Below are 26,039 nucleotides of genomic sequence, written 5' to 3' on the forward strand. Positions count from 1 at the left end.
TACTTTTCTGACTTTATTGAGCTTCCTCTGCAATTTAATAACAAGGAACCTTGATTCAAGAGCACAAAGATAAACAATGTCACTGTCATTACATAGCACATGATAATATGTGGCATACTTTATACACAATATATGCCATCAGTATTTATAAATGAGTACGATACAGCACATAACCTCTTTAACAAAGGCAATATTTAGTCTATATCAATTCTCCTAGCAGGAAACTTCTTCTACCTGCAGAATGCTATTTAAAGATATGATGCAACTCTGCAACAGCTGATGAAGGTACTATCATCTCAGGTGTCTAACTGTTCCTTCAACATCTTCAGAAGAAAGCTACCAACATCTTCATCCTGAAACAAGTAACAATCATACATTTAGCCTTTTCATCTAAATTTGTGTTTTTAATTTAAAATTAGAAAAGAAGGTGAAAAAGTCTTTGTGAGACCCCGAAATTGAAAGTATTATCATTTTCTTTTATTAAAGTATTGTCAATCAATTAAAAATCATCAAACAAATAATCTTGATTTGGAACTGGCTGTTATCAAAGGGAAGCAATTCAATCTCAATCTCAATGTGTTTAAATCTCAGGAGAGATAAATCTTGTTACACGAGGGGGTATCTCGTCAACTATAGTCTATTTCTAAAACATATTTTGGATATTTATTTTGCTTAACCAAATTGTTTTATTATTAATTCATCACTTTGTGCTCGCAAAGTAAATTTTAATAGCAACCCTGAGTATGTATTTGTTCTGCAATCTTTTGTGTTTTGTAAAAAGATAGTTTGTATTCTGTGCCTTGATGCCATATAGTTGATAATAACAATAATAGCATGGGAGTTAAAAAATGAGACGTGTGAAAAAAATGTTCATTCACATTAAAGCAAAAAAACCTGACTCGTAATCTTTACGTATAGGAGACAAATCAGGTAGTATAATATAATTTGTCGAATGATGGGTTGTTAATCAATGGGTGCGAGCCATTGTGACACTGATAAGGGGTTGGACAGAATCATGGGAACTATGGAATGAGAGGACTAGAAATAAAAATATGATGGATGAAAGCTTGAGACAGGGCGATTTTAATCGCGAGAAAAGTGTTGTTAAAACAGAGATAATTCTTGTTGATGAAAAATGGGAGTGCAGGGGAACAGAATATGGAGGGAAGTAGGAGTTTGGGGAGGGAACTGGGAATCAATTCCCTGTGTCCACCAAACTGAAAGCCATTAGAGAAATAAAGGAGTGTGGTCTGCCATGCATGTAAATAAATTCATCATAAATACCAGGACTAAATTTTGTATATACTCAGACGCGTTTCGTCTACAAAATAAACTCATCATAGATATCAGGACCAAATTTAGTATATACGCCAGACGCGCGTTTCGTCTACAAAAGACTCATCAGTGACGCTCTAATCCAAAAAAAGTTAAAAAGGCGAAATAAAGTACAAAGTTGAAGAGCATTGAGGACCAAAGTTCTTAAAAGTTTTGCCAAACCAAGCTAAGGTAATCTATGTCTGAGGTAGAAAAGGATCCATTATGCAGGGGATACAGATCACAGATTGGTCTAATTTGACAACTGATAAATAAAAATATGATGAATGCCTAATGTAATAGCGCTATCTAAATAAAAAAATTTGTAAGGGTTCCCCGGAACCCAGTGTCTCGCCTACTTTTGCTGTAAATTGCAGGCTCAACAAAAATGAGGAAAAAAATCAATAAAAATATTCCTCTTGATACTATCTTCTGATTGTAAGAAGCTTCTGTCCAAGTTTTGTAAAAATCTAGGATAGTTAATGAATCTTATAAATGTTTTGAAAACTTTAACTACAGACTGTATGTAATGTTAACTGGAAGAAAATCTAAGTCCATTTAAAAGTAAAATACAGAAAAAATTGGAGTTATCTTTTTCAAAATTTACTTCTGGATACTATCTTATGATCATAAACAAGCTTCTGTCTAAGTTTGGTATAAACCCAGGATAGTTTAAGAAATTTATTAAAATTTTAAAAATTTTAACCACAGAGTGAATGTAATGTTTTCCCGCAGAAAAACTAAGTCCATTTAAAAGTAAAATACGAAAAAATGGAATTTTATTTTTACAAAATTTACTTTTGGCTACTATTTTATGATCATAAACAAGCTTCTGTCCAAGTTTGTTAGAAATCCAGTATATTATAAGAAAGTTATTAAAATTTCAAAAACTTTAACCACAGAGTGAATATTTTTGGACGCCGCAGACGACGACGGAATGTAGGATCGCTTAGTCTCGCTTTTTCGACAAAAGTCGAAGGCTCGACAATAAATGAAAACAATATATATTTTTTTCAACCAGTTCAATTCTTATTATGTAGACCAAAAGTAGAGAAATATAGCATTTAATGACTCCAATAAGAACGCAGCCGGCAGAGCGCAGCTTCCCATGGTCGGACTGTGAACGGCAGGCCACAAACATCTCAATTATTGGATGTTGTCAACAACTACATACAGTTTTACTGCTTTCAATCAACAGTATATTTCCAAACAACTTATAAAAAATGATTAAGTCTTTCAACAAGGGTTATAAATAATAAGCAACGATGCAAAAATTGAATTTTAGAACATAAATAAGTCTCTTTAAAAAATGATTTCAAAACAGTAATATCTATTCAATTTAACAAATATGTACTGAATAGTGTCATGTACCAGAAACAAACAATGGTTTGGAACAAACTATATCACTACGAACGACAACTCGACCTAGAATGTTACTCACATTTGTTGATAATGTAAACAAACATCGATTCACAAAAAAATGATAATATGTAGCAATTAACAACTATCAGAATGCTGTAGTTAAGATCATCAGGAAATTAATCTGGTTTGCTGCCCGGAGATGCCAATAAGTGATAGTTTACAAAATTATGTTTTCAGTGGACGTGATGAACTGTCCTTGCCAAAATTACAAATAATTCAGGTATCTAACATTTCTAACATATATTGATACCACGATAATACATTGATAATTCTGCCTTGTTAAAAATACCTTATTGTCAAAGAATACAGCAATAGTTATGTCGTCAACGGCCAAAGAAAAAATCGTGATGATCAAGCATGGAATTACGGAAATTGACCGTCTCCAAAAATATTAAATTCTAAAATTGAGTTATCGTCCTTTTCGCGCCAGACGACTATTGAAAAGGCTAATACATTTACAAATCAAACTTTAAAAGTTAATAATGGCAAATTGAAAAAATAAAAGTTAATAATGGCAAATTGAAAAAATTATTACATGTACTTAGTATTATTTAGGAAATGCCTGTACCAAGTCAGGAATATGACAGTTGTTTTCCATCCCTTTGATATGTATGAGCTTTTGATTTTGCCATTTGGTAAGTGACTATAAGTTTTACTGTGGATTCATTAATATACTTGGATACCAATTTTCCTGGCTGTTTTTGCTACAGGGAAACCACAAATTTTAATATTCAACAAACTACAAATATTCTAGAGGAATGTATGTAGACTTTGCCAAATCAATAAAATCAAATTTCCAGGAATATGCAAGTTTTCCTCAAACCAAGAAAATTGTTACCCAAGAAAATAAATGAATCCACACTTAGTTTTCTTTTACTTTTTTTGTTATTTTGCTCTTTGATATTGTAAACTATCAGCTGCTCAACAAAGTATGAAGTCTTTTCAAGTTTTTGAAACAATATCAGCACAAACTCTTACTATTGTGACTTGCAGCTGATATTTAACAATAACAAAAACATTATGCAGAATACTAGATGGTTAGTCCATATCTTTCCACACAAATGTGATCCAATGAAACTAGCCTAGGCTCTGTGTTGAAGACAGTTCTTTTCATAACTGTGACTTGGATGCAGTTGGCACTCATACCACATCTTCATTTATCTATATACTAGTTTGAGGATTCAAATATATCGATCTTTCAAGGCATTTTTTTTTTGGACATTTGAAATATTTACATTTTGATAAAAAGTATTATTATAATATCATGAATATACCATTGTATACAGAACTAAACAATAAAACTACAAACATTTGAAAATTTTGGCTGGAAAAAGATCCCAGATGGCTTTTACTCATGAAATATAAGTAATTAAATAAAGAACAAACCAATTGTAAAATAACAAGAATTTTTACATATTTTTTATTATACGCCTGTCAAAATTTTGACAGGACGTATTATGGTATACAAATGTCTGGTGTCTGTCCGTTTGTCCGTCGTCACCATGTCGCACCATTACTTGAGAACGACTTATCTATATTTCATGAAACTTAATACAGTTGTTTCTTATGATGGTCAAATGATCTGTATACTTTTTGGTGAAAATAAGATTTAACTTTTTGAGTTACAGCACTATGTAACTAAAACAGAGGTGTGTTTTTTTTCAAATGTCGCACCATATCTCAAAAACGATTCTTGATTATTGCTTTATACTTTACATAGTTCTTAGTTGTATTAATATTAATATCTGTATACTTTTTGGTGATGATTCAATATTTCATTTTTGAGTTATTGAGTATTTTGTAAAAAAAGGGGGAGGGTTATTTTACATGTCATGCCATATCTCAAAAACTTTTTATGATTATTGCTTAAAACTTTACACACTTCTTTGTTATATTAATGTAAAGATCTGTATTCTTTTTGGTGATGATTCAAGATTTCGTTTTTGAGTTATTGAGTATTTTGTAAAAAAGGGGAGTTTTTTTTTTTTCACATGTCGCGCCGTATCTCAAAAACAATTTATGATCATTGCTTGAAACTGTACACACTTCTTTGTTATATTAATCTAAAGATCTGTTTACTTTTTGGTTTGATTCAAAATTTTATTTCAGTGATATTTAGTTGGTTTTTTTTTAAACCAGGGGGAGGGGGGTTCACATGTCCTGCCGTGTCTCAAAAACAACAAATGGTTATTGCTTAAAACTTTCTCAGAAACTATTTATGATTATTGCATAAAACTTCCACACAAGTCATCAGGGGTATCATGCGCTCATGGCGCAGCTGTTTATTGGCACATTCAAGCTGTAGGTTTCTAAACCTGTTGCATTGCTGGATAAAACCGTTTTTGCATGGGGTTTGAAAATTAAAAATTTACCAAAGATATAACAATGTACAAACCTGATGTGACCATGATACTAGGACTGATTTAGATTCTTCATCTCCTGAGACCTGGACCAATACTGAATCAGATATACTAATAGACCCGTCAGAGGAATAACTCACAGGAAATTCTTTTAGATTTCTGAAACATTTAACAAATGCTTGAATGATTTCTATTCTATATACAAGGCTCCTTATAAAAATGAATAAAATACTTGTTTTGTTGATATGGTGTGGTCATAAAGTTATTTAAAAATATAATAATCTACGCCCTTTATGCCCCTTGGATCGACCCCTGCAATTGCAATCTTAATTTCCACATCAGTATTTAGGACATATAACATTTGTTAGCCCTTGAAAGGGTTGAAAAATCAATATTAAAAGACAGTACTAATATACTTCTGTAAATTGATAATTAAGGTGGAACCAAATACCTTGACTAAAATTAATTCAGCCTGTTTAAATTTCATAAAATTTTGACAAAATATTTATTTACCCTTTGACAAAAATATCAAAATTTCTAAAAACTTGAACCAGACATATTATCAGAAAATAAATTATTTCAATTACCACATGGTATAATATAAATTATTTAATGCCCAAAAAGGCGCAAGCCAGGGCCGACCGTGCAAGGGCTGTATAGCCAGTCAAGGTCGTTAAAAACTTCCGTTTGTTGTTGTTATCAGAAAGAAAAAAAATGGTTTGATATATTGCAGTTTGACAAACACTAATTTTGATCATGGAGAAGCTTCATATTTTTTTAACAATTTAATGTGATTAAAACGTTCAGCTGATTTTACAGAGTTGTCTCCCTGTAGTGTTATGTACCTCACTTGAGACAGATATATTTCTTACGTTTTAACAAGTTGGTATATTCTATCTGCTGTTTGAGTTGTCTGCCCTTCCTCCTCTAACATGACTGTCGATGTAAATCTGAGATTGTGTTCCTCTAAACCTAAATCCTTCAAGGCTAATCCTGGATCAACCAATTGAAGTTTCTGAAAAGAAAAAGTCAAATTTGTAAACCATATTTTTATACTTTAATATGATTTTTTTATAAAACATCTCATTAGATAAATCCAGTCAATTTTTTCTTCAAAAAAATAATTATAGTTAAGTCTGCTTTTTAAAAGTCACGTCTATTTAAATACCTGTCAAGTCACTTTAGTCCTGTCCCACTGTTGTAATATCTACACATGTTGAACCTCAATACATAAGTTCAGTTTTATCTGGTCCCGAACGTGACTTTTAGTTTTATATAGGTTTGATTGTATCTCAATATTGAGGAAATACGTCCATCTTGATTTTCCTGTAGATATACTTTTAAGTATATTTATACCAGATCTTTCGTAAAAACATATTAGCAATACACATATATACAAATGTAAACAGAAGATGTCCTAAATATTGACATTAACTAATACATACTGTTCCCTTCATTACTAAGGCGCCATGGAACGTCTTTGGTCTCTTTGGATCTGGTGGTAAAGACCCTAAAGGATCACAATATATATACATTAAAATGTCAGAAAATCAAAAGAAAAGAGCATTTCTTAACATTCTTTTGTGGAAAAGATATTCACTTTTGAAAATATTCATGTTTGATATTTTGTATGTTGGTGCTTAAACCACTTTAATCACCAATGGGTTATATCATGGTAACCAGAATTTATTTGCTGAGGAAACAAGAGTATGATCTTATCGTAATCCCCTGCAAGACAAATGGTAATCTATGTCAATTAAGGTGGGAGTCACAGCTTTTCCTGAGCAGGGTTTGAACTCACAACATGAGAGTTTACAGGATCGTGATCAAGATTGTATACCACCATGCAAAAAATTTTATTTGATTATTTCCTATATCTGTTCAGACTTCTTTCTTAAATAATGACAACAGAATCAAGTTGTAATAGAAGTGCACTCCCAGCCCTAAAACAATCAATTCTCTAGAAATCCTTGCCACATTATTTATAAAGAATTATTCACACTAAGTTATAAATAAATCTAACATATTATCTTCAATGGAAACTTGTATTTAGAAAATCTGAACATTTGTTCAAATTTATTTCTAATATATTGGCATAATTGTGTATGTTAAAAAAAATGTGACTTTTCAAACTGTTAAAATTAATAATTACCTAATTTTGAAGCCTCCCTTTTGAGTAAAGGTAAAGAAACATCTACTGGTATGTTATGCTTGGTGTGAATGACTGCTGTTTCTCCATTAGCTGGTTTGAAACAGTCAATACCTACAATTAACAAAGTAATTACATGTATGGGTTCATATTCAGGTTGTTAAATCATATATGTATACAGACTCATGCTGTTAAACATTATCAAAAAGTGACAAAATTATTGATCCATTGATTGATTTTTGGTCTTTAATGCCATTTTCAGCACTATTGACTATTAAGAAGGCCAATTGTTTGGCAGAGGAAGTAGTGGTGCCTGGAGAGACCCACCAACATATGGTAAGAAAACTGGAACACCAAGTCAATTATCATTAAAGTTGAACACACAGTTCTGCCATGTGCAGATTCCTTACTCAATACACCAGTGTAAAATGTTCATACAATAAATTTGAACAATCTCACAAGAAAATGCCTGTACCAGATGAGGACTATGCATGACAGTTGTTGTCCATTTTGTTGATGTGTTTGAGCTTTTGATTTTGCTATTTGATTAGAGATGTTCAGTTTTGAATTTTCCTAGGAGTTTGGTGTTTCTGTAATTTTACTTAATGATGTAAACGGACTGTTTCATAAAGTAGAAAGTTCACACAATAAATGTGCACACATGATGTAGACCGACTGTAAAGAAATCTTACCAAACTGGTGCTGGATTTTGCTTTTTAAGAATTCCATTTTCTCTCCCTCGCCGTGGACCAGCATGACATTTTTTGGTTCACACCATGATATCAGCTGCATTATGCCTTTAGCATCTGCATGTGCACTAAAGGACATGTACTGCACACTCAACTTTACTTCTAACTGGTAAAAAAACATTTTACACTTCAATTCTAAGTACTCTTATATTAATGTAACTATAATTATAGCACACTAAAATGTACAAGGTATTTAATTGACGAAAAAATGTTTTCCATTATTTTTTTCTCTTTTAACAATGTTTAAATCGCTCACCTCTTATCATTAGGGGCTATTTATAGATTACAGCTGTATAGTAAGGTTTTCTTTCATTGTTGAAAACTGTACAGTGTTTAAGGTGGTACCAAACACTACAGGGAAATAACTCTGTAATATCAGCTAAATGTTTTAATTACGTTGCCTTGTGAAGGCAATATAAAGCTTCACAATGATCAAAATTAGTGTTTGTCAAACTGCTATGTAACCAGTGGAATTTTTCTGATAAAACACTTGGTTTAAATTTTTTGATTTTTTTAATATTTTTTTTAAAGGGTCAAAGTGAATAATTTGTCAAAATTTTATGAAAATTAAACGAGCCAAATTAATTTAAGTGAAAGTGTTGGGTACCACCTTAATTGTTTAAATCCACATCAGTTGGTTACTTGTGGATAAATGTAGTTGTCCTATTGGCAATCATACCACATCTTCTTACGTATTTATATTCTATAACATGATCTGTGACATACAACAGATAGAAACATCAAAACAGGACTATGGAACCATTGTTGAGACTAGTCTTTAAGTATATGAATACTGAAAATCTTTATCCATACACAATTTTTTTTTTATTAAAATATCGTATTTCACGATAAATTTTTTCTCCTGAGTTAAGAGTAAGTCCACACATCTGAAGCTAGAAAGAATCCAGAAACGCTTGATGTTAAAAGGAAGATATTTCTGACAGAAAATGTGCTGATAATGGTAAATCAGACAAACAATGTGACAATACATTGTCAATATAATGGAATTTTATGCAACTTCCATACAAGTGAGAGGTTTAGCCAGCTTTAAAACCCGGTTCAATCCACCATTTTCTACATAGGAAAATGCCTGTAGGAAACTTAAGTCAGGAATATGACAGTTGTTGTCCATTAATAGTTTTTGAGCTTCTGATTTTGCCATTTGTTTATGGATTTTCCTTTTTGAATTTTCTTCTGAGTTTAGCTTTTTTGTTAGTTACATTTTTCTGGAGAATTTTAAACACTACTTCCTTGTTAGGTTGGAAAGTATAGTTAAGATTGTAAAGTGCTTACAGTTTGTTTATTTTCCATTTCCAGTCTCTTGGCACCATTCAGAATCTTATGGCCAACAGTGCCTGCTACACAATATCCAGGCATTATAATCTAAATCAAAATTAAAAAAATATTATGATCAATTGATTAAATGATAGCAATTTAACACCACAGTATTGAACAGGATAAAACTTTACTCATGCTAAGTATTTCTTCATTTGAAATAAAGACAAATTCTGCACAATTTATTGTAAAGTGCAAATTCAACAAACTAATAGGGGAAAATCAATGGTGGTATTACACCTTTTAAATTAGCAAAATTGAATCTCAGTGTTCCATTACAATTTTTTTTAAAAGAATCTGTATCTTCATGTTTTGCAGCAGAAACTAAACATTAAACTAGAATCTGGGTCACTAATAACCTCCCTTAAACATGTTAAACTCTGGTGCTATAGTGATATTATAATTAATTAATGAACTTTTTTCTTTCTACAGTTCTTACCATATTGTTAGGGTTTGGAGCCCATTTTTTAAATACTTGTAGAGAAAGACCAGCATGCAACATTCCAGGAGTGGCAAATACTACCATTGGTCCTGGGTTCTCTATGTAGGCCCTGTCAAATGGCTAAAAAAGGAAAAGCATAGTAAGAAAGATCGTCATTAAGTTACACAATCCAATCTGAACTTGTCATCAAAACATGAGACAATAAAAATGAAAAAGTAAAGTATGCCAACTCTGTAACAGATAATTAAAATCATGACAATTAGAAAATATCTTATCCTCATGAGATGGGAAATTGTGTATAAAAAAAGTAGGGATCAGTTTAACTGGTTTTTTTTGGTTTGTCTCATAGATGTGTTCCCCTTGCCATAGTGATGTGTACCCATATCTCAGTGATGTGTTCCCCACATCACCTTCTACTTCCAGAATACATGCCCTCCTTATCAGTCTTGAATGTGAAACCAATGACTTATGTTTCTTATGTAACGTATACCGATACTTGTAACATAATGACATCATCAGCTAAAGTTCATTATTTGTTTTTAAAGAGCATTATCAACAATTTTTAACATCTTATTGTCTCCTTAATACAATCATGCATTTATTCATTAAGTAGAAATGGCTTCAACCTTCTTTGTATTGTAATAATGTTTTACCTTAATGTGTTTAAATTCAAACATATTTCTATGTACAAATGTCTTCTTGATCTTCTGGCTCGTCCATGTAATGAACAGCTTGTAATAATGATTGGCCTAGAAAATACAAAAGTTTCTATCATTAATAAAAGTTCATTCTGCTTATTCCCAATCTAATTATACTGTTTGTTTTCCTGTTTAAATGGTTTTACATGATAATGGAAGTTTTTAACGACCTTGACTGTCTATAAAGCCCTAGCACGGTCAGTTTTTTTCTTCACATTTTGTTCATCTACTTTTTTCACAGACAATGTGCATATTAAATAATGTAAATTCAGGAATTATTGATGCATTTATTTGCGATACATGTATTGAGAAAAATCCTGTTTAATGCATATATACTGTCATTATCCACAATAATGAAAACACTGCAATAATTTTTGACTTTACAGTAAACATACCTTTTCTGTCAAACCCAATGAGAAATAAATTGGTACTTTTAAGTTCATTCTTTCCCAGTAACTCTCTAGCAGTATACATAACTCTTGAGCTCTTCCTAATGCAAATACTGGAATCAAAACCTAGAAATAGAATGCTTTCAGGATGACAAACTAACGTTGCTTTACATAGGTCATAAATCATCTCGTTCATATACATTTCAATACTTTCAATATTATTTTCCTGTTATTTATCACATGCTGTTTTATCATAATGTTGGAGGTGCAGATACATGATTGCTTATTTATAGAGTTCGACATTAGGCAACCTTGGCTTTATTGTGGTGGTACCTGGAGAGAAACACTGACCAGCAGCTGAATACTGTCAATTAAGATAGGGATCAAACACACCTGCCTTGATCCTGAACTTAATAGGCAAGTGATACAGAAGATGAACTACTTAGAATGCATAGTGTTAGAGGCCCCCACTGCAGTTATAACATACTACACAAATTTTGGAGATATTACCATCCACGATGATTTTTATGCTTTCAAGTTTGTTGCATTTTTAATATCAGAAAAAGGGGGTAAAAGATACAAGAGGGACAGTCAAACTCATAAATCAAGAGTAAACTGACAACACCTTGGCTAAAAATGAAAAAAAAACCAGACCAACAATAGCTCACATGACACAACATACAAAACTAAAGAATAAGCAACACGAACCCCACAAAATATGAAGATATGCAAGTCACATAAATAATGTTATTTCATTAGCTGAAAGATGAATTATATGATAATAACAGAACTTTGTTTCCAATTTGTATGACAATAACCTATTTGTATGCTTATACTTTGTATAAATTTTTAAAAAACGCAATTCAAATCTTAACTGAAAACTTTCTTTTTAAATTAGCCGAAATTTTCCCAATGCAATCTGTTAATATCTCTGGAGTACCTTTCCACCTTTCTCTACACAAGAATGTACTTTCTTCAGGAAATCTCTCTCTCGACAACGCTTTGAATCTCGTATTGTTGTAGCATATGTAGATTCTGTAATCAGTAAATCAGGACGACATTTATCAATCCAGGCAGCACCAAGATGTCGGTCTGGGGTCATATTATAGTCACCCTGAAATTAGATGTATGTACTTTATCATAGATTTAATTTCAAGGAGAAAATGAAAGTCAAGTTTTATTTAGATTTAAGGTATTTTAGTTCTGCCAATAAATTTGAGTACTAGCTTGATTATTGTTTATTTTTAAATTCTCTTGTGAAAACAATGAAAAGCAAATTAAAACAAGAGTGCATATACAGACATGTCTTGTCAGCTTTTTCATGATTGAATTAATATTTAAAAGTTTTAAAGATAAAGGTTTTACTACAAGGATAAGACAAAGTTAACATTTTCAAAGAAATTTTAAATGAGGTAAAGGTCATATCAATCTTGCCAGAAAGAATTGTTAGAGTGATGTTATGTATTTCTCTTAGAAGAAATTGAAAGGTCTGCTATTGTATTTATTCAATAGTACAATAGAAATAACAAAAGTTTAAATACATTGACCAAGAGGAGACGACTCTACAGAAAATATTTGGTTAGCAATATACTTTGAGATAAAATATTACCTGAACTACCTTGGCTTAACCTACAGTGCAGAGCAGCACTTTTATTGCTGTTTTTCATTCGAATGTTAAAGTGAGACCTTGAAGGTCAACATTTATACTTACTGTATATACCATGGACTGTTGACCAACTCTCACCTGGAACATTGCTGCCCCTAAAACATGTCCTGGGTAACAAGGTCATAGTGAGACCTTCAAGGTCAACATTTATACTTACTGTATATACCATGGACTGTTGACCAACTCTCACCTGGAACATTGCTGCCCCTAAAACATGTCCTGGGTAACAAGGTCATAGTGATACCTTCAAGGTCAACATTTATACTTACTGTATATACCATGGACTGTTGACCAACTCTCACCTGGAACATTGCTGCCCCTAAAACATGTTCTGGGTAACAAGGTCATAGTGATACCTTCAAGGTCAACATTTATACTTACTGTATATACCATGGACTGTTGACCAACTCTCACCTGGAACATTGCTGCCCCTAAAACATGTCCTGGGTAACAAGGTCATAGTGAGACCTTCAAGGTCAACATTTATACTTACTGTATATACCATGGACTGTTGACCAACTCTCACTTGGGAACATTGCTGCCCCTAAAACATGTCCTGGGTAACAAGGTCATAGTGAGACCTTCAAGGTCAACTTTTATACTTACTGTATATACCATGGACTGTTGACTAACTCTCACCTGGAACATTGCTGCCCCTAAAACATGTCCTGGGTAACAAGGTCATAGTGATACCTTCAAGGTCAACATTTATACTTACTGTATATACCATGGACTGTTGACTAACTCTCACCTGGAACATTGCTGCCCCTAAAACATGTCCTGGGTAACAAGGTCATAGTGAGACCTTCAAGGTCAACATTTATACTTACTGTATATACCATGGACTGTTGACCAACTCTCACTTGGAACATTGCTGCCCCTAAAACATGTCCTGGGTTACAAGGTCATAGTGATACCTTCAAGGTCAACATTTATACTTACTGTATATACCATGGACTGTTGACTAACTCTCACCTGGAACATTGCTGCCCCTAAAACATGTCCTGGGTAACAAGGTCATAGTGATACCTTCAAGGTCAACATTTATACTTACTGTATATACCATGGACTGTTGACCAACTCTCACTTGGAACATTGCTGCCCCTAAAACATGTCCTGCATAATATGCTTTTATCTCCAATTCATCATCAACCTTTGAGAATGAAAAATGTAAGCAAAAGAATTAATCCTGGATTTTAAATGACTTTTATTTTAGTATTCAATAAATAAAAAGATGTGAACGAGCAACTTTCAGGGCAAGATCAAAATTTTTTAGAACATTTAATTTATTTAATTCTCAATCGTTTCAAGTTGTTTTGGTTATGTTGAATCTAATATGAAGCAGAGTGATTTTTTTGGGTTATATTTCAGATTTCTCTTCCTAATTAGTAAGAAGCATTAAAACAGTCATGACAGTTGACATGGAAATGATACCAATTCTATTCCTATCATTCAATACTTTTTTGAGTTATAAAATATACAAATTTTGGGGACGTTGAATGCTACTTTATAATATAAAAAAAACCTGAAAATTGTAAAAATACTGAATAAGTAGAATTTCCTATATTCTGGATATTTTCCTGTTATCAAACATTTTCCTACTGTTTATTCAATAATCTTTTTATTCAAAAACAAAAGCTCACTCAAAAAGTATGTACTAGAAAAAAGAAAAGTGAAATAAAATAAACTAAAATAAATAATAAAACCAAAGGGTGTATGTATATTTTGACTGTTTTGTGCTAGCCTAACGTAGTTGCAGGACTTTAGAGTGCTAGTATACTGGAACACATATTCGCAGAAAGACAAAGAATTAAGGAATTGATTGAGTTAGGTCTGCCAATTGATATTTTAACGTGTGTTTTTCTATGTTGTGATGTTATGCTATTGTTTCAGAAAAAGGGAGAAGGTTTGGATCCATTAAAATGTTTAATCTGCAAATGTTTGCACCTGTCCTAAGTCAGGAATCTGATGTACAGTAGTTGTCGTTTGTTTATGTAATATATACGTGTTTCTCATTTTGTTTATATAGAATAGACCGTTGGTTTTCCCGTTTGAATGGTTTTACACTAGTAATTTTGGGGCCCTTTATAGCTTGTTGTTCGGTGTGAGCCAAGGCTCCGTGTTGAAGGCCGTACTTTAACCTATAATGGTTTACTTTTTAAATTGTTACTTGGATCATATCATTAGGTTTTTCACTTTTCTGTGGAAAGAACTATCCTGACTATTAACCTATTGATTTTTTTCTTACTCTGCCAAACCCTTTTCTTGCAGAATGAAGTTGTATCCCAAAATGTTGCTAAGATGTTTTGACTATAACTTTGAACACTTATTGCACCTTTGAAACACAGCTTGTTTTGCTAGAGACTTTTTTATTGATAGAGTTATCTCCCCATACACTGTTTTTCTTACATATGTATCTTCTCCATAACCAAATTTATGTGGAAAGACCTTTATTGGCTTCAATCATTCTCTGAACAATTGGTGTTTAATTATCTCTGTTTTTCTACTACATGTATTACCTTTATAACTTCGTGTAGGTTGACAGCCACTGTTTTTTTCATACACTGTTTTATCATTTCTGATGTGAAGAAATTGGTTTCTCCTTTCCTCTCTACTGTTATTTTCCTGTAGTCTTCCTAAAAATTAAAAAAAAGTGTTCTTTTAATATTTCAAAAATTTTATGACATAATAAAAGTAAGCAGATGTCACTTTTTGTAGGATTTTTTCTCAAATTCGTAAAAATTAAAATCGCATTTAAGTCTAAAATGACAAAATCTTAATAATAAATGCACGCAATAATTTCTGAATTTACAGTAGTTAGCAAGTATAAGTCACTGTATTGTCTTTAAAGTTCTATATTTTTTTTCCTTCTCAGGCATGAGAATCAATGAACAAACTGAAGTACCAAAATTCTGAAACAAAAAGTGTAAAAGTAGTATTGATATTGTATTGAATGACAACACTTTAATTTAGTGCAACTTTTCCTAAATTTACAAAATGACATTTTCAAATATTATTTTTTTTTAAGTGTTTATAAAATTCAATTTAATCTAGTTAAAAAAGTTTGTCTAACATCATACATACTAATAATATAGGACAGATAGCCTTTGTTGGATGTGTCATGTAGATTGGTCCATCAAATCCAACCATTTCAGACATATATGGCAAAGCACCACAATGGTCCAAGTGAAAATGACTACAAATATAAATAAAAAAATACTTATTTCATAAATGATAAAAACAAAGGGATACATTGATAAATGAATAAATAGAAAGATGGGTAATGGCCTTTACTAAGGGAATGAGTGAATGGATAGATGCTCTCAAGAAAACATCAATTTTGAGTAAACATGAGTAATCAAAGCACTTGTAAGCACTGAAATGTAAAGGTTGCTTTAATTTATCTGTTGGAGGTCAAATTAAATATTGCATTGTATAAAGCATTGATAGTATTTGATTTAGAGTTCTTCAAGTATGGACAAAGGAAGACAACTCCGTTTAAAGATCACATTAACAATGACATCATTGATATTTTAAGAATAGATCTTAGATTCCTGTACCTTGCAAAGCTTGACATCATTTTGTAACTTGAATATCCAAGCATATACTTCATTGATTAATTTCTAGAAATGATCATGAACAGGATGTTTAATATGTTATGAACTATGTTATGTGTTTATCAAAAGTAGTGATAAACCTAAGACAATTTATATATCAAGTCAATACATTGAAACATAGGTGTGTAATCTTTTCCCAGAAAAAAAATGTTAATCATGAGTAAATGGGCTGCTGACCCTTATCATTCATCCTAAGCTTACATCTCAACCAACTTTAAATATTTTATTTTTTTTAATTCTGTGTTTTCTGACTCAAAGCTACTAACGTAATAATAACACAGTCTAGGTGATCTGTTAACCTCTCATCTTCTGTCTTTGTAATGTAGGAAAAATCTGGAAACCGCCTCTGTAATTATAACAGAAGTCATATTACAAATAATTTGAAAGTAGTTGGCATAATAATAGCTTGAATCTTTATGCCGATGCTAATATAAGTATTTGCATTGTACTTTCAACATTTGCAATGTGTTGATATATTGTACCAATTCAGGCAATTGATCAGAAGAAAGAACTCATTCAAAAAGTGTTTGGATATTAATTAACAATCTGAAAGGTATGAACTTTTTGCACAAGCACAATATTATTCTAAAATTTTATTTGCATCACCGGTTGTGGCCATATTTGTCTTGAAGGATATCTTATACATGTACATATTATATATGTATCTGTAGTTTTGTAGCATTTGGCTTAATCTTTCATAGAATTTATGCAAAACTGTCTTTGTGAATATCTATTGTAACTTTCTATATTTAATACTAATAGTCAGTCAGGGGACTTACTTAAACAAGTGATTTTCTAAATCACTGATTCAAGTAACATTATTTCCATAAAGGTTGGAAATTAGAGTTGTCTTTCTTTAATAATCACTTATTTAAGAAGTACAAATTAATCACTAGAAGAAGTGATTTAATTTTATTGAAGCTTTAAATATAGAATACTAATGATCCAGGGACTAATTATGTTTCTAAACTTATCAGAACCAACATCTGTGTTGTCTAGGATGACTAGGTCATTTCAGGTGATGACCTTGTACTGAATCTAGGATAATGACATAACTAAAGGCTCTAAAGAGCCTGTGTCGCTCACCTTGGTCTTTGTGAATATTAAACAAAGGACGTAGATGGATTCATGACAAAATTGTGTTTTGTTGATGGTGATGTGTTTGTTCATCTTACTTTACTGAACATTCTAGCTGCTTACAATTATCTCTATCTATAATTAACTTGGCCCAGTAGTTTCAGAGAAGATTTTTTTTAAAGATTACTAAGATTTACGAAAAAAATGGTTAAAACTTTACTATAAAGGGCAATAACTCTTAAAGGAATCAACTGACAATTTCGGTCATGTTGACTTATTTATAGATCTTGCTTTGCAAACATTTATTGTATTTTAAAGTTTATCTCTATCTATAATAATATTCAAGATAATAACCGAAAACAGAAAAATTTCCTTAAAATTACCAGTTCAGGGGCAGCAACCCAACAACAGGTTGTCTGATTCATCTGAAAATTTCAGTGCAGATATATTTTTACTTAATAAACAATTTTACTTAAGTCAGATTTGCTTTAAATGCTTTGGTTTTTGAGTTATAAGCCAAAAACTGAATTTTACCCCTTTGTTCTATTTTTAGTTGTGGCGGCCATCTTGTGTGGTTGGCTGAGTCACGCCACACATTTTTAAACTAGATACCCCAATGATAGTTGTGGCCAAGTTTGGTTTAATTTGGCCAAGTTGTTTCAGAGGAGAAGATTTTTGTAAAAGATTACTAAGATCTACAAAAAATGGTTAAAAATTGACTATAAAGGGCAATAACTCCTAAAGGGGTCATTTGACCATTTCGGTCATGTTAACTTATTTGTAGATCTTACTTTGCTGAACATTATTGCTCTTTACAGTTTATCTGTATCTATAATAATATTCAAGATAACCAAAAACAGCAAAATTTCCTTAAAATTACCAATTTAGGGGCAGCAACCCAACAACAGGTTGTCTGATTCATCTGAAAATTTCACGGCAGGTAGATCTTGACCTGATGAACATTTTTACCCAGTCAGATTTGCTCTAAATGCTTTGATTTTGAGTTATAAGCCAAAAACTGCATTTTACCCCTATGTTCTATTTTTAGCCGTGGCGGCCATCTTGGTTGGTTGGCGGGGTCACGCCACACAATTTTTAATCTAGATACACCAATGATGATTATGGCCAAGTTTGGATTAATTTAACCCAGCAGTTTCAGAGGAGAAGATTTTTGTAAAAGTTAACGACGAAGACGGACGACGGACACAGGACGACGGACAACACCGGACGCCTGACGCCAAGTGATGAGAAAAGCTCACTTGGCCCTTTGGGCCAGGTGAGCTAAAAATCACTTGTTTAAGTATCAGACCTCAATGTCCTTCCCAAAAATCACTTCTATAAGTATCATTCTTTTAATAACCCCCACTAATTTCAACACCCCGAACAGTGAAATTTTTATCACGAACAGTAGAATTTAATTACATAATCTGTAAGACAAAACCTTGAACTTCACAGGAAAAATATTTCCACTGCTGTGAAAAATCTTTCAAGAAAGTATCAGTTCATTATATGTAAAGCCAATATTATAGCTTTTTTCAACTAACATGACTAAAATAGAATTTTCAGAAAAATGATAGCATCAAAGGCATAAACCTTGCTACGAAGCAAAAAGTTCATATTTTTGAATTTTATTAATTAAAAGATCTATGTTATTCAAACCTGTCAAAAACTACAATTTTATCACATTTTGTGACAAAACTTTGAATTTGCTTCTCAAATAAGTGATATCAAACAATCAGTTATTTCAGTAAGTCCTCTGACTGAAAGCGGTTGCTATGTTTGATAGCAGATTGGAACTTCCAATATATAAAGGTATAAAGAGGGACAAAGCTACTTCTGTTAGATTCTCTTTCAGCAAAAATCAAGTAGAAGAGTAGGATTTATGGGGCAAAGAGTGCCCCCCACCCTTTGGGGGAAAAATTTGGTTCATAGGAAATCCCAGAGGAATTACTTAGGCAGTCAGTGGCCTGAGTGAGTGGCCCCCTCCCCCTTTATGGAAATTTCTTAATCTGCACTTCAATTAGTAATTAGTAAACTGTTGATCACTTACATCATCATTATAACCCATATGCATACCACAATCCATCATGATGTTTTTACCACCAATTGTCACCAATATACAGCTCCTACCCACATCTGTAGATAGTGAAGATAAAATAGCAATAAAATAATTCAATATTTATGCAAAATTTCAATAGTCTATCATTCATGTCATGTTCTACCTAACAGAAGTTCCACTGGAAACTTTGTTATAGTCCAGTCGAAATGTGAAACAATTGCTCAGATTGTGGTAAAAGCATCAAACTTTGCAAAGTGTTAGTTGAGGTCATAACTAACATTTATAGCTATGGACCCAATTCAGAAAATCAAAATGGCGGCTCTGGGCGGCCATTTTGAAATCATGTCCGAAAAGTCAATAAAAATTATTAGAAAAAATATGATAAATATGTTACTTAACTAATTTTGATAATCTTTCGTATTTCTTATGACAAAGAATATAAACTGAGGACTATTGACGTATTTAGTGGCCATCTTGAATGGTGGCCATTTTGGAAACGTAAATTTGCAATATATTATTATTCGCTATCCTAAATTGTTTTTTGAATTAATGCTAAGTTTTATATGCATTTACAACTAGTTTTGCTAATCATTTATTTATGAATGTTGCTTTTAATATAAGATATATTCACCAAGTGCTTAAATAAGATAAGCATATGTTAACAAATAAATGTATTTAAAGAAATATGTTAATTCTTTTAGTTGCAGTTTAGCATGTAGGGGTTAGGTACCATACAAAAAAACGCGTATATACAATATGAGCACTGTATTTTGAACAGGAAAAATACGTAGGTATCAAAATCACTAGAGCTGAAAAAATCTAATAAATAAATAGCCTGGAAAGAATTCCGTAACGGGAAGAGAGGACATGTGATGATTTACAATGCCAAGCACATACAATAAGAGCAGACATAGACATTTGAGCTGGTAATCAGTCGTTTTTTGAAGCATACAACTGTTCCACGTTGATGAAGGCTATGCAATGGGAGAATCCCAAGGCAAAAGGTACTAATCCTGTCGAAGCAAATCTTAATATATATATATATAGTCAGGAAAAACAAAATGAGTCACGGATTGAAAAAAACCAGTAGAATAACCAGCCACAGTTTATGATGAATAAACAAGAATGATGATTGCAGATATGTCTTTCTTTCTTTGTGATGAGGTATCTGAATATCATTATAAAGCATCAACAATTGTGATCGACAATAGAGTATGTGACTGTCACTTGAACTACTAACCATGGTTCTTTTAGCCAGACTCAGTGCTGAAGATTAATATTTCATGAGCCGATCTCATGCTAAATGTTTGTTAAAACTGTACGACAAGGCAATTAGACAGAATTTGAGACACAGAAAGAAAGTCAAGAATCTGTTATTCATTGCAATGGGGCTTGCCAAAATAATAGAAAACAGTGACGGCTCACAGTCTGGAACAGATATTGTTTTAATATTTGAAATTGATGATATGGAAAAATGGTACAGTAAACGTCCTTAGTAAATATTAGTTGTCATGGAAGAAATGATTAATACAACAGTTTTGAAAAATTGAATACTAGCTACCATAGATGATATGCAAGCACATATTGAAAGGTTGCGTCTTTCTCTGGATTTTCAATGAATATGTTGGGGAAGTTCTGAAACAGGCCATGTCTTTTACAAAATGTTGAAGTCGTGATAAGGAAGGCCTCTTCATAGTCATAGCTACTAGAATAGTGTGAAGAGTTAGGCTTGCTACTATAGAAAAGTTTACAGGGACATTAATTGTAGGCTTTCAAAATGAATCCGTTCCACAATCTTTAAAACATCTTACTCTCTATCGGAGATAGATAAGTTATCTGATAAGTTGCAGTTGTATCCTTCCGATGACGAGTTGTACAATTGAACTATTATAGCTGAGAAATGGTGTTGTCTTCCACCTATTGATATTACTGGATTGTGTTTCGATGTTTGGCCATCCTGTACCATTCATACTAAGGAAACTTATGAACTGATTCGTGTTAAAAGCTGTTGTTGAGTATCCCTGCAGTAAAGCTTTTCTAAGTATCAAGCATATATAGTTTGCCTGCTATTGCTATGGTGATACCCTTTAATTATGTGGTCTGTTGCAGAGCCTATAGAATACCTTTGTTGAAAATCAAGAGAACTAATTTATCTTGCTTGCATGCTTGCAGATATCCTTTGTTAGCTACATTCCTATTCACTAGTAGTTAGATGCGTTGTATCAGTCCGTCCTTCCATGATAACTACAAGTTGTTCCAGGCGTTTATTGTACAATTTAGCGTGATCTGCATGATTGGAGATTGGTACAATACCTCTGCCAGACCGTGTGAAGTCAATCTATTTTATTATTTTGGAAAGATCAACTCTGAGGATAAAAGATTCTTGGCTTTCTTTCTGTGTCTTTTATTCTGCCTATTTGCTATGTTGTCAAGTTTTATCAATCATCAAGCAGGATACTGGTGATTTGACATCTCCAGCTTTTACTTTGGCTAAGGAAATATGTCTTGTAGTACAGGTGCACAGTCATGTCCCATTTTTGTCGATTTTTTAATTTTGAAGTATCATGGTGATCTTCAGGTACAGCACAACAGAAAAAATACATTGCAGTCATTGTTTGTGTTGATTCAATATCACTTAATAGTGTCTATTTACTTCTTGTTTTCTTTCAACTGGCAATTTATCTTCAACATCTGAAGTATGTTTTCCCTTTTACTGATGAAATATTTTGAGGTCTGAAAATTTGTTTGACAAGATTTATTTCGTCTGGAGTGCTTCTGCAGTTCCATAACCCTCATTCAACTGTTTCCAATTGAGCGAAAGGGAAACCAATTCAAGACCCAACATCGTTGTATGCCTTCATCAAAAAGAGTTATTGCCAGCTCAAATCTCTATGTCTGTTCTGTTTGGATTTGCTTGACATTGCATGCAATCCCTCACATGTCCTGTCTTGCCGTTTCACACATTCCTTCTAGTCTGAACGCCCATTTTGTTCTTCTGATATCCTGCTCCAGTGTTTTAGAAATCTACAATTTTGATCTTTTCCAACAACAACGTTCAGTCATAAATTGTATCATATATACGTAATTTCTGTTTTTAAAAGTTACTTAGGCAAACGTGTAAGTATCAGCTAGAAATTTTTATACTGATATCTTTATTTTGTAAACATGTGCATGCCTTATCTGACCATTTTATAAATATCCAATGCATATTAGTAAAAAAGAGTGTGAATGCAAACAGTGAATAAATAAGATTAGCGAATAATTTTATATTGGAAATTCATGTTTTCAAAATGGCCATTATTCAAAATGGCTACCAAAAAATTAATACATAAGAAGTTCTTATCATCTGTGATGAATATACTATATGACTTTATAATAACTTCCTGCAGCAAGCGCTTAACTGATAAGTAAAAGTGAACACGATTACTAAGGAAATGCAAATGTGTAAAGGTAGTATTAAGTTGTACTACTCTGTAAATATGGAGGACAATGTGATAAAACATGGTAGACAGAGTGAGTTTTGACAAAACATAGGCTCGCTTTTCGTCCTGTTTACATAGCTCAAACAAATATAAGCAATTGTTGCTTGTTTCTGGATCCCTATTGTGAATATGTGTTTATAATTTATACTTGTATTTATCATAATAAAAAAAAATATTGTTTAAACTAAACAAATACATTTGTATATCTTCGACATTGGTTTTTTTCTAAATTTTCATCGAATAATGACTACTATTTTTGGCTTAAACAACCAAAGATTTTTCAAGATGGCCGCCATGCAATATTCAATATGGGTAACATTTCCAAAAACTTTTGTTCAACAAGACAATTGGGATCAGCACTGTTATTCTATTACCCAGGTTTCATGTCAATATCTTCTCTAATATTTTTTTCCTAATTTTTTTTATTAATCTATAAAGATCAAGTGGCCTCCATTTTAAAATGGCTGCCACTTCCGCAAATTTCGACTTTCAGAGTGGGTCCATAGCTTAAAATGTTGTCCATGACATATACTACCACTATTCCAAATTTCATGCTTTTACCACATTCTGAGCAATTTTGTCAAAAATCTGCACAAATCGACTGGACTATTATAAACAATGTCATAATACCTATTCCTGTTGGAATAAATATTCTATACCATTTATTCCGTTAGGACCATTCACTGTAATATTTATTCCTGTGGAAATAATGTTCCAGAATATTTCTTCCTTTTGGAACTTATATTATGAAGGAACTTCTATTCCGTGACGATATGATTATAAGGACTTCTCTTTTAAATCAACAATTTTTTGTAAGGTTAAAAGTTTATTCACTATAAAATTGTTTCCAATGAACGCAATATAGATATATATTTGAGTATTTCCTAGTAAAAATGGCACCTCTTTCATCATGTTCATATACGGCTCTAATTTTGTGGCATCAATTCCAAATAAAGGTCTCTAAATATACCATATATCAATGTATATATATCATGTATATCAGGAAATTTGATTTCAAGTCTAATTTTGAAGTCCTCCTCAGTTTTAAAAGTGAAAAAAAAACAACACAAATATTTTACAGACTAGAATAATGCATCTTTTATCAAATAAATAAACAACATGCATGTAATATGGGCTTTGATCTTTGTTGGAGGCTGTAGGGTGACCTTCAGTTGTTACTTTCTGTGTTATTAGGTTTCTTGTCAGGAAGAGTTGTCTCATTGGCAACCATATGCATCATGTGCATACCACATCTTCTTTTTAAAAATAATGTCACTTTTTTAATATTGGTAAAATGATATTTTGTACATACATTTATATACATGTATATTAATATCTATACATTTTGTATAATCTCTTGCTAGATATTGCATTGACTATTTACAGCTTGTTTAGTGTTCTTAAACTTACCCTGGCCTGCACCTGCAAGAAAATAAAATAATGAATTTATATTTATGTGTTCAAAAAGTAGTTAAAGTTTAATATATTGTCACATAAAACAGATGCCAAATTAATTATGAAATCTGGCATTTACATGATTTAAGGGGTTTTAAATAAAGTATTCATATTCAATTACCGTAATCAGATGTGTATAGTACATGTATTCAGATGTAAATGCTGGGAGAGATTTCTGAGAAGGGGGTGCAAATTATATATTCATGATATATGCATACATTGATTTTAATGATTCAATGAGTACCAACTAATAATTAATGAAATAAACATAGATCTTTCTTTGTTTTAGCACTATTTATTCACCAACATAAATATTAAAATTTATGTATTTCATGTATTCATCCTGTATAAAACATAATCCCTAATCCATACAAGAGGGTCTCATTGGTAGGGTATGATCTGGGATCCCGCTTCTTGTTTAATGATAATCCTGTATCCTTCTCCTTGTTGCCATAAATTAGTGCATGTAAGGCCATAATAAATAATAGGTTTGTTTGCCCAAACGCTACCTACCCAGATAAAGCTGCCTACTCAAATTCTTTTATTGTGCTGATTTGAAGAAGGTTTTTTTTTAATCAAATAGGCATGAACTTGATGAAGACTTATCATGCTTATACTTCAATTTCTTTTTTTGAAAAAAAAAAGAAAATGCCTACCTACCTACCCACTGTCTCAACCTTTGGGTAGGGTTTGCCAAAACAAAATATTTTTTTAAGTGTGGCCTAATTTCCTGTGTCCCACTAGTCCAAACAATTATGACGTCTGGCAAGGCTATTTCAATTTTTCTCTGGGAAGTTGAAGGAAGGCGTCCCAGAAAAAATTCAAATAGACTTGCCAGACATCATCATTATTTGGACTGGTGTCCCGCCTGACATTGTTTCCCGTTTTCATGCTTAATTATTTCACGTGTCACGCTTAAAAAAATTCTGGCAATCCTGCGTCACGAATAAATCCCAATGATAGGTACACAAACAATTATGGATATTACTTCTGACTGGCAAGATATAATTATTTTCATAACTTTGTTTGGACTCGAGATCACTGAAGTCAAGTAACAGAGAAAGCTGTGACATATGATTAATGCTTCTGTACATATTGTGGAATGACAACATAAATTACCTAGTGGTGTCACTCGAATTTCTGTCATTTTCAAATATTAATCTTTAAATTATGTTATGAATTTGGGAGATAGTTCTACTTTTGCATCTACTTTTCTGAGTTGAAGCATGGTAGTACTTCATTTGCCACAGCGGCTTAGCCCGGCTTAGCCCGGTTGACGCTTCCGGTATAGGCACAGTCGCTTCATTTGCTGTAAAATCAGCCGCCGGCGCAAATAGGCATACGCCGCTCTCGCCGGTGTACACTAACCGGCAAGCAATCAGCCGGTCATAAAAGTATGGCGGAAAGTGCAATTTTAGATAAATTAGCGGAATTTAAAAGGTGAATCTTGATTTTTGTCAATCAGACTTAGTATGATACATGATACTGAATTAGTCCACTACGACGATATTAAATTGCCATGCTATATTCTATTTTTCAAATTTATAAAATTAACTCGGAGAAACGTTTTTATGATGAATAAGGCCTCAGAAAAAAAGACTGAATCTTAAAAATATATATTTATTGTTAATAGGTTCATATTTTATATTTCCTAGCTTAGAAAGCAAAAAAGTATAAATTTGAACTTCTGTCGCCATCTTTAAATCAGCCGGTTCCACTCGTTTTATTTTCAGCCATATTTAACCCGGTCACGTGATAGGGCGAACCGGGCATAGCCCGAACTAGAACAAATGAAGCAGCCCCCATGATACGTCCGGAACTCTTT

General features: G+C 32.3%; 1 protein-coding gene across 2 annotated transcripts; it reads right to left on the reverse strand.

Moving 5' to 3' along the window:
- LOC134692687 (integrator complex subunit 11-like) lies at window positions 1-26,039 on the reverse strand. 2 transcript variants are annotated; one of them, XM_063553162.1, is made up of 19 exons: window positions 26,018-26,039; window positions 25,334-25,439; window positions 24,170-24,181; window positions 19,269-19,354; window positions 16,408-16,487; window positions 15,609-15,720; window positions 15,044-15,160; window positions 13,579-13,677; window positions 11,799-11,972; window positions 10,865-10,984; window positions 10,425-10,520; window positions 9,769-9,891; window positions 9,288-9,377; window positions 7,938-8,100; window positions 7,249-7,359; window positions 6,542-6,606; window positions 5,969-6,111; window positions 5,132-5,255; window positions 1-353 (listed from the first exon to the last, which is right to left on the reverse strand). In XM_063553162.1, exons 2-19 carry the CDS (start codon window positions 25,359-25,361, stop codon window positions 297-299), a joined length of 1,800 nt encoding a protein of 599 aa, XP_063409232.1. In that variant the 5' UTR covers window positions 25,362-25,439; window positions 26,018-26,039; the 3' UTR covers window positions 1-296. The 2 variants fall into 2 exon arrangements, with proteins under 2 accessions (XP_063409232.1, XP_063409231.1); XM_063553161.1 differs by lacking the exon at window positions 26,018-26,039 and having other exon boundaries at window positions 25,334-25,445.

Source organism: Mytilus trossulus, chromosome 12 (assembly GCF_036588685.1).
Source record: "Mytilus trossulus isolate FHL-02 chromosome 12, PNRI_Mtr1.1.1.hap1, whole genome shotgun sequence".
In the NCBI taxonomy this organism is placed as follows: Eukaryota; Metazoa; Mollusca; class Bivalvia; order Mytilida; family Mytilidae; genus Mytilus; species Mytilus trossulus.

Excerpts from the sequence above, each read along its gene's own strand:
- LOC134692687 (XM_063553162.1), bottom strand. The coding sequence starts at position 25,361 with ATGACAGAAATTCGAGTGACACCACTAG. Across the intron at positions 16,488-19,268 it reads ATATGGGTTATAATGATGAT|AGGCGGTTTCCAGATTTTTC; the intron begins GTAAGTGATCAA and ends TTATAATTACAG. Across the intron at positions 9,892-10,424 it reads TTGAATTTAAACACATTAAG|CCATTTGACAGGGCCTACAT; the intron begins GTAAAACATTAT and ends TTCCTTTTTTAG.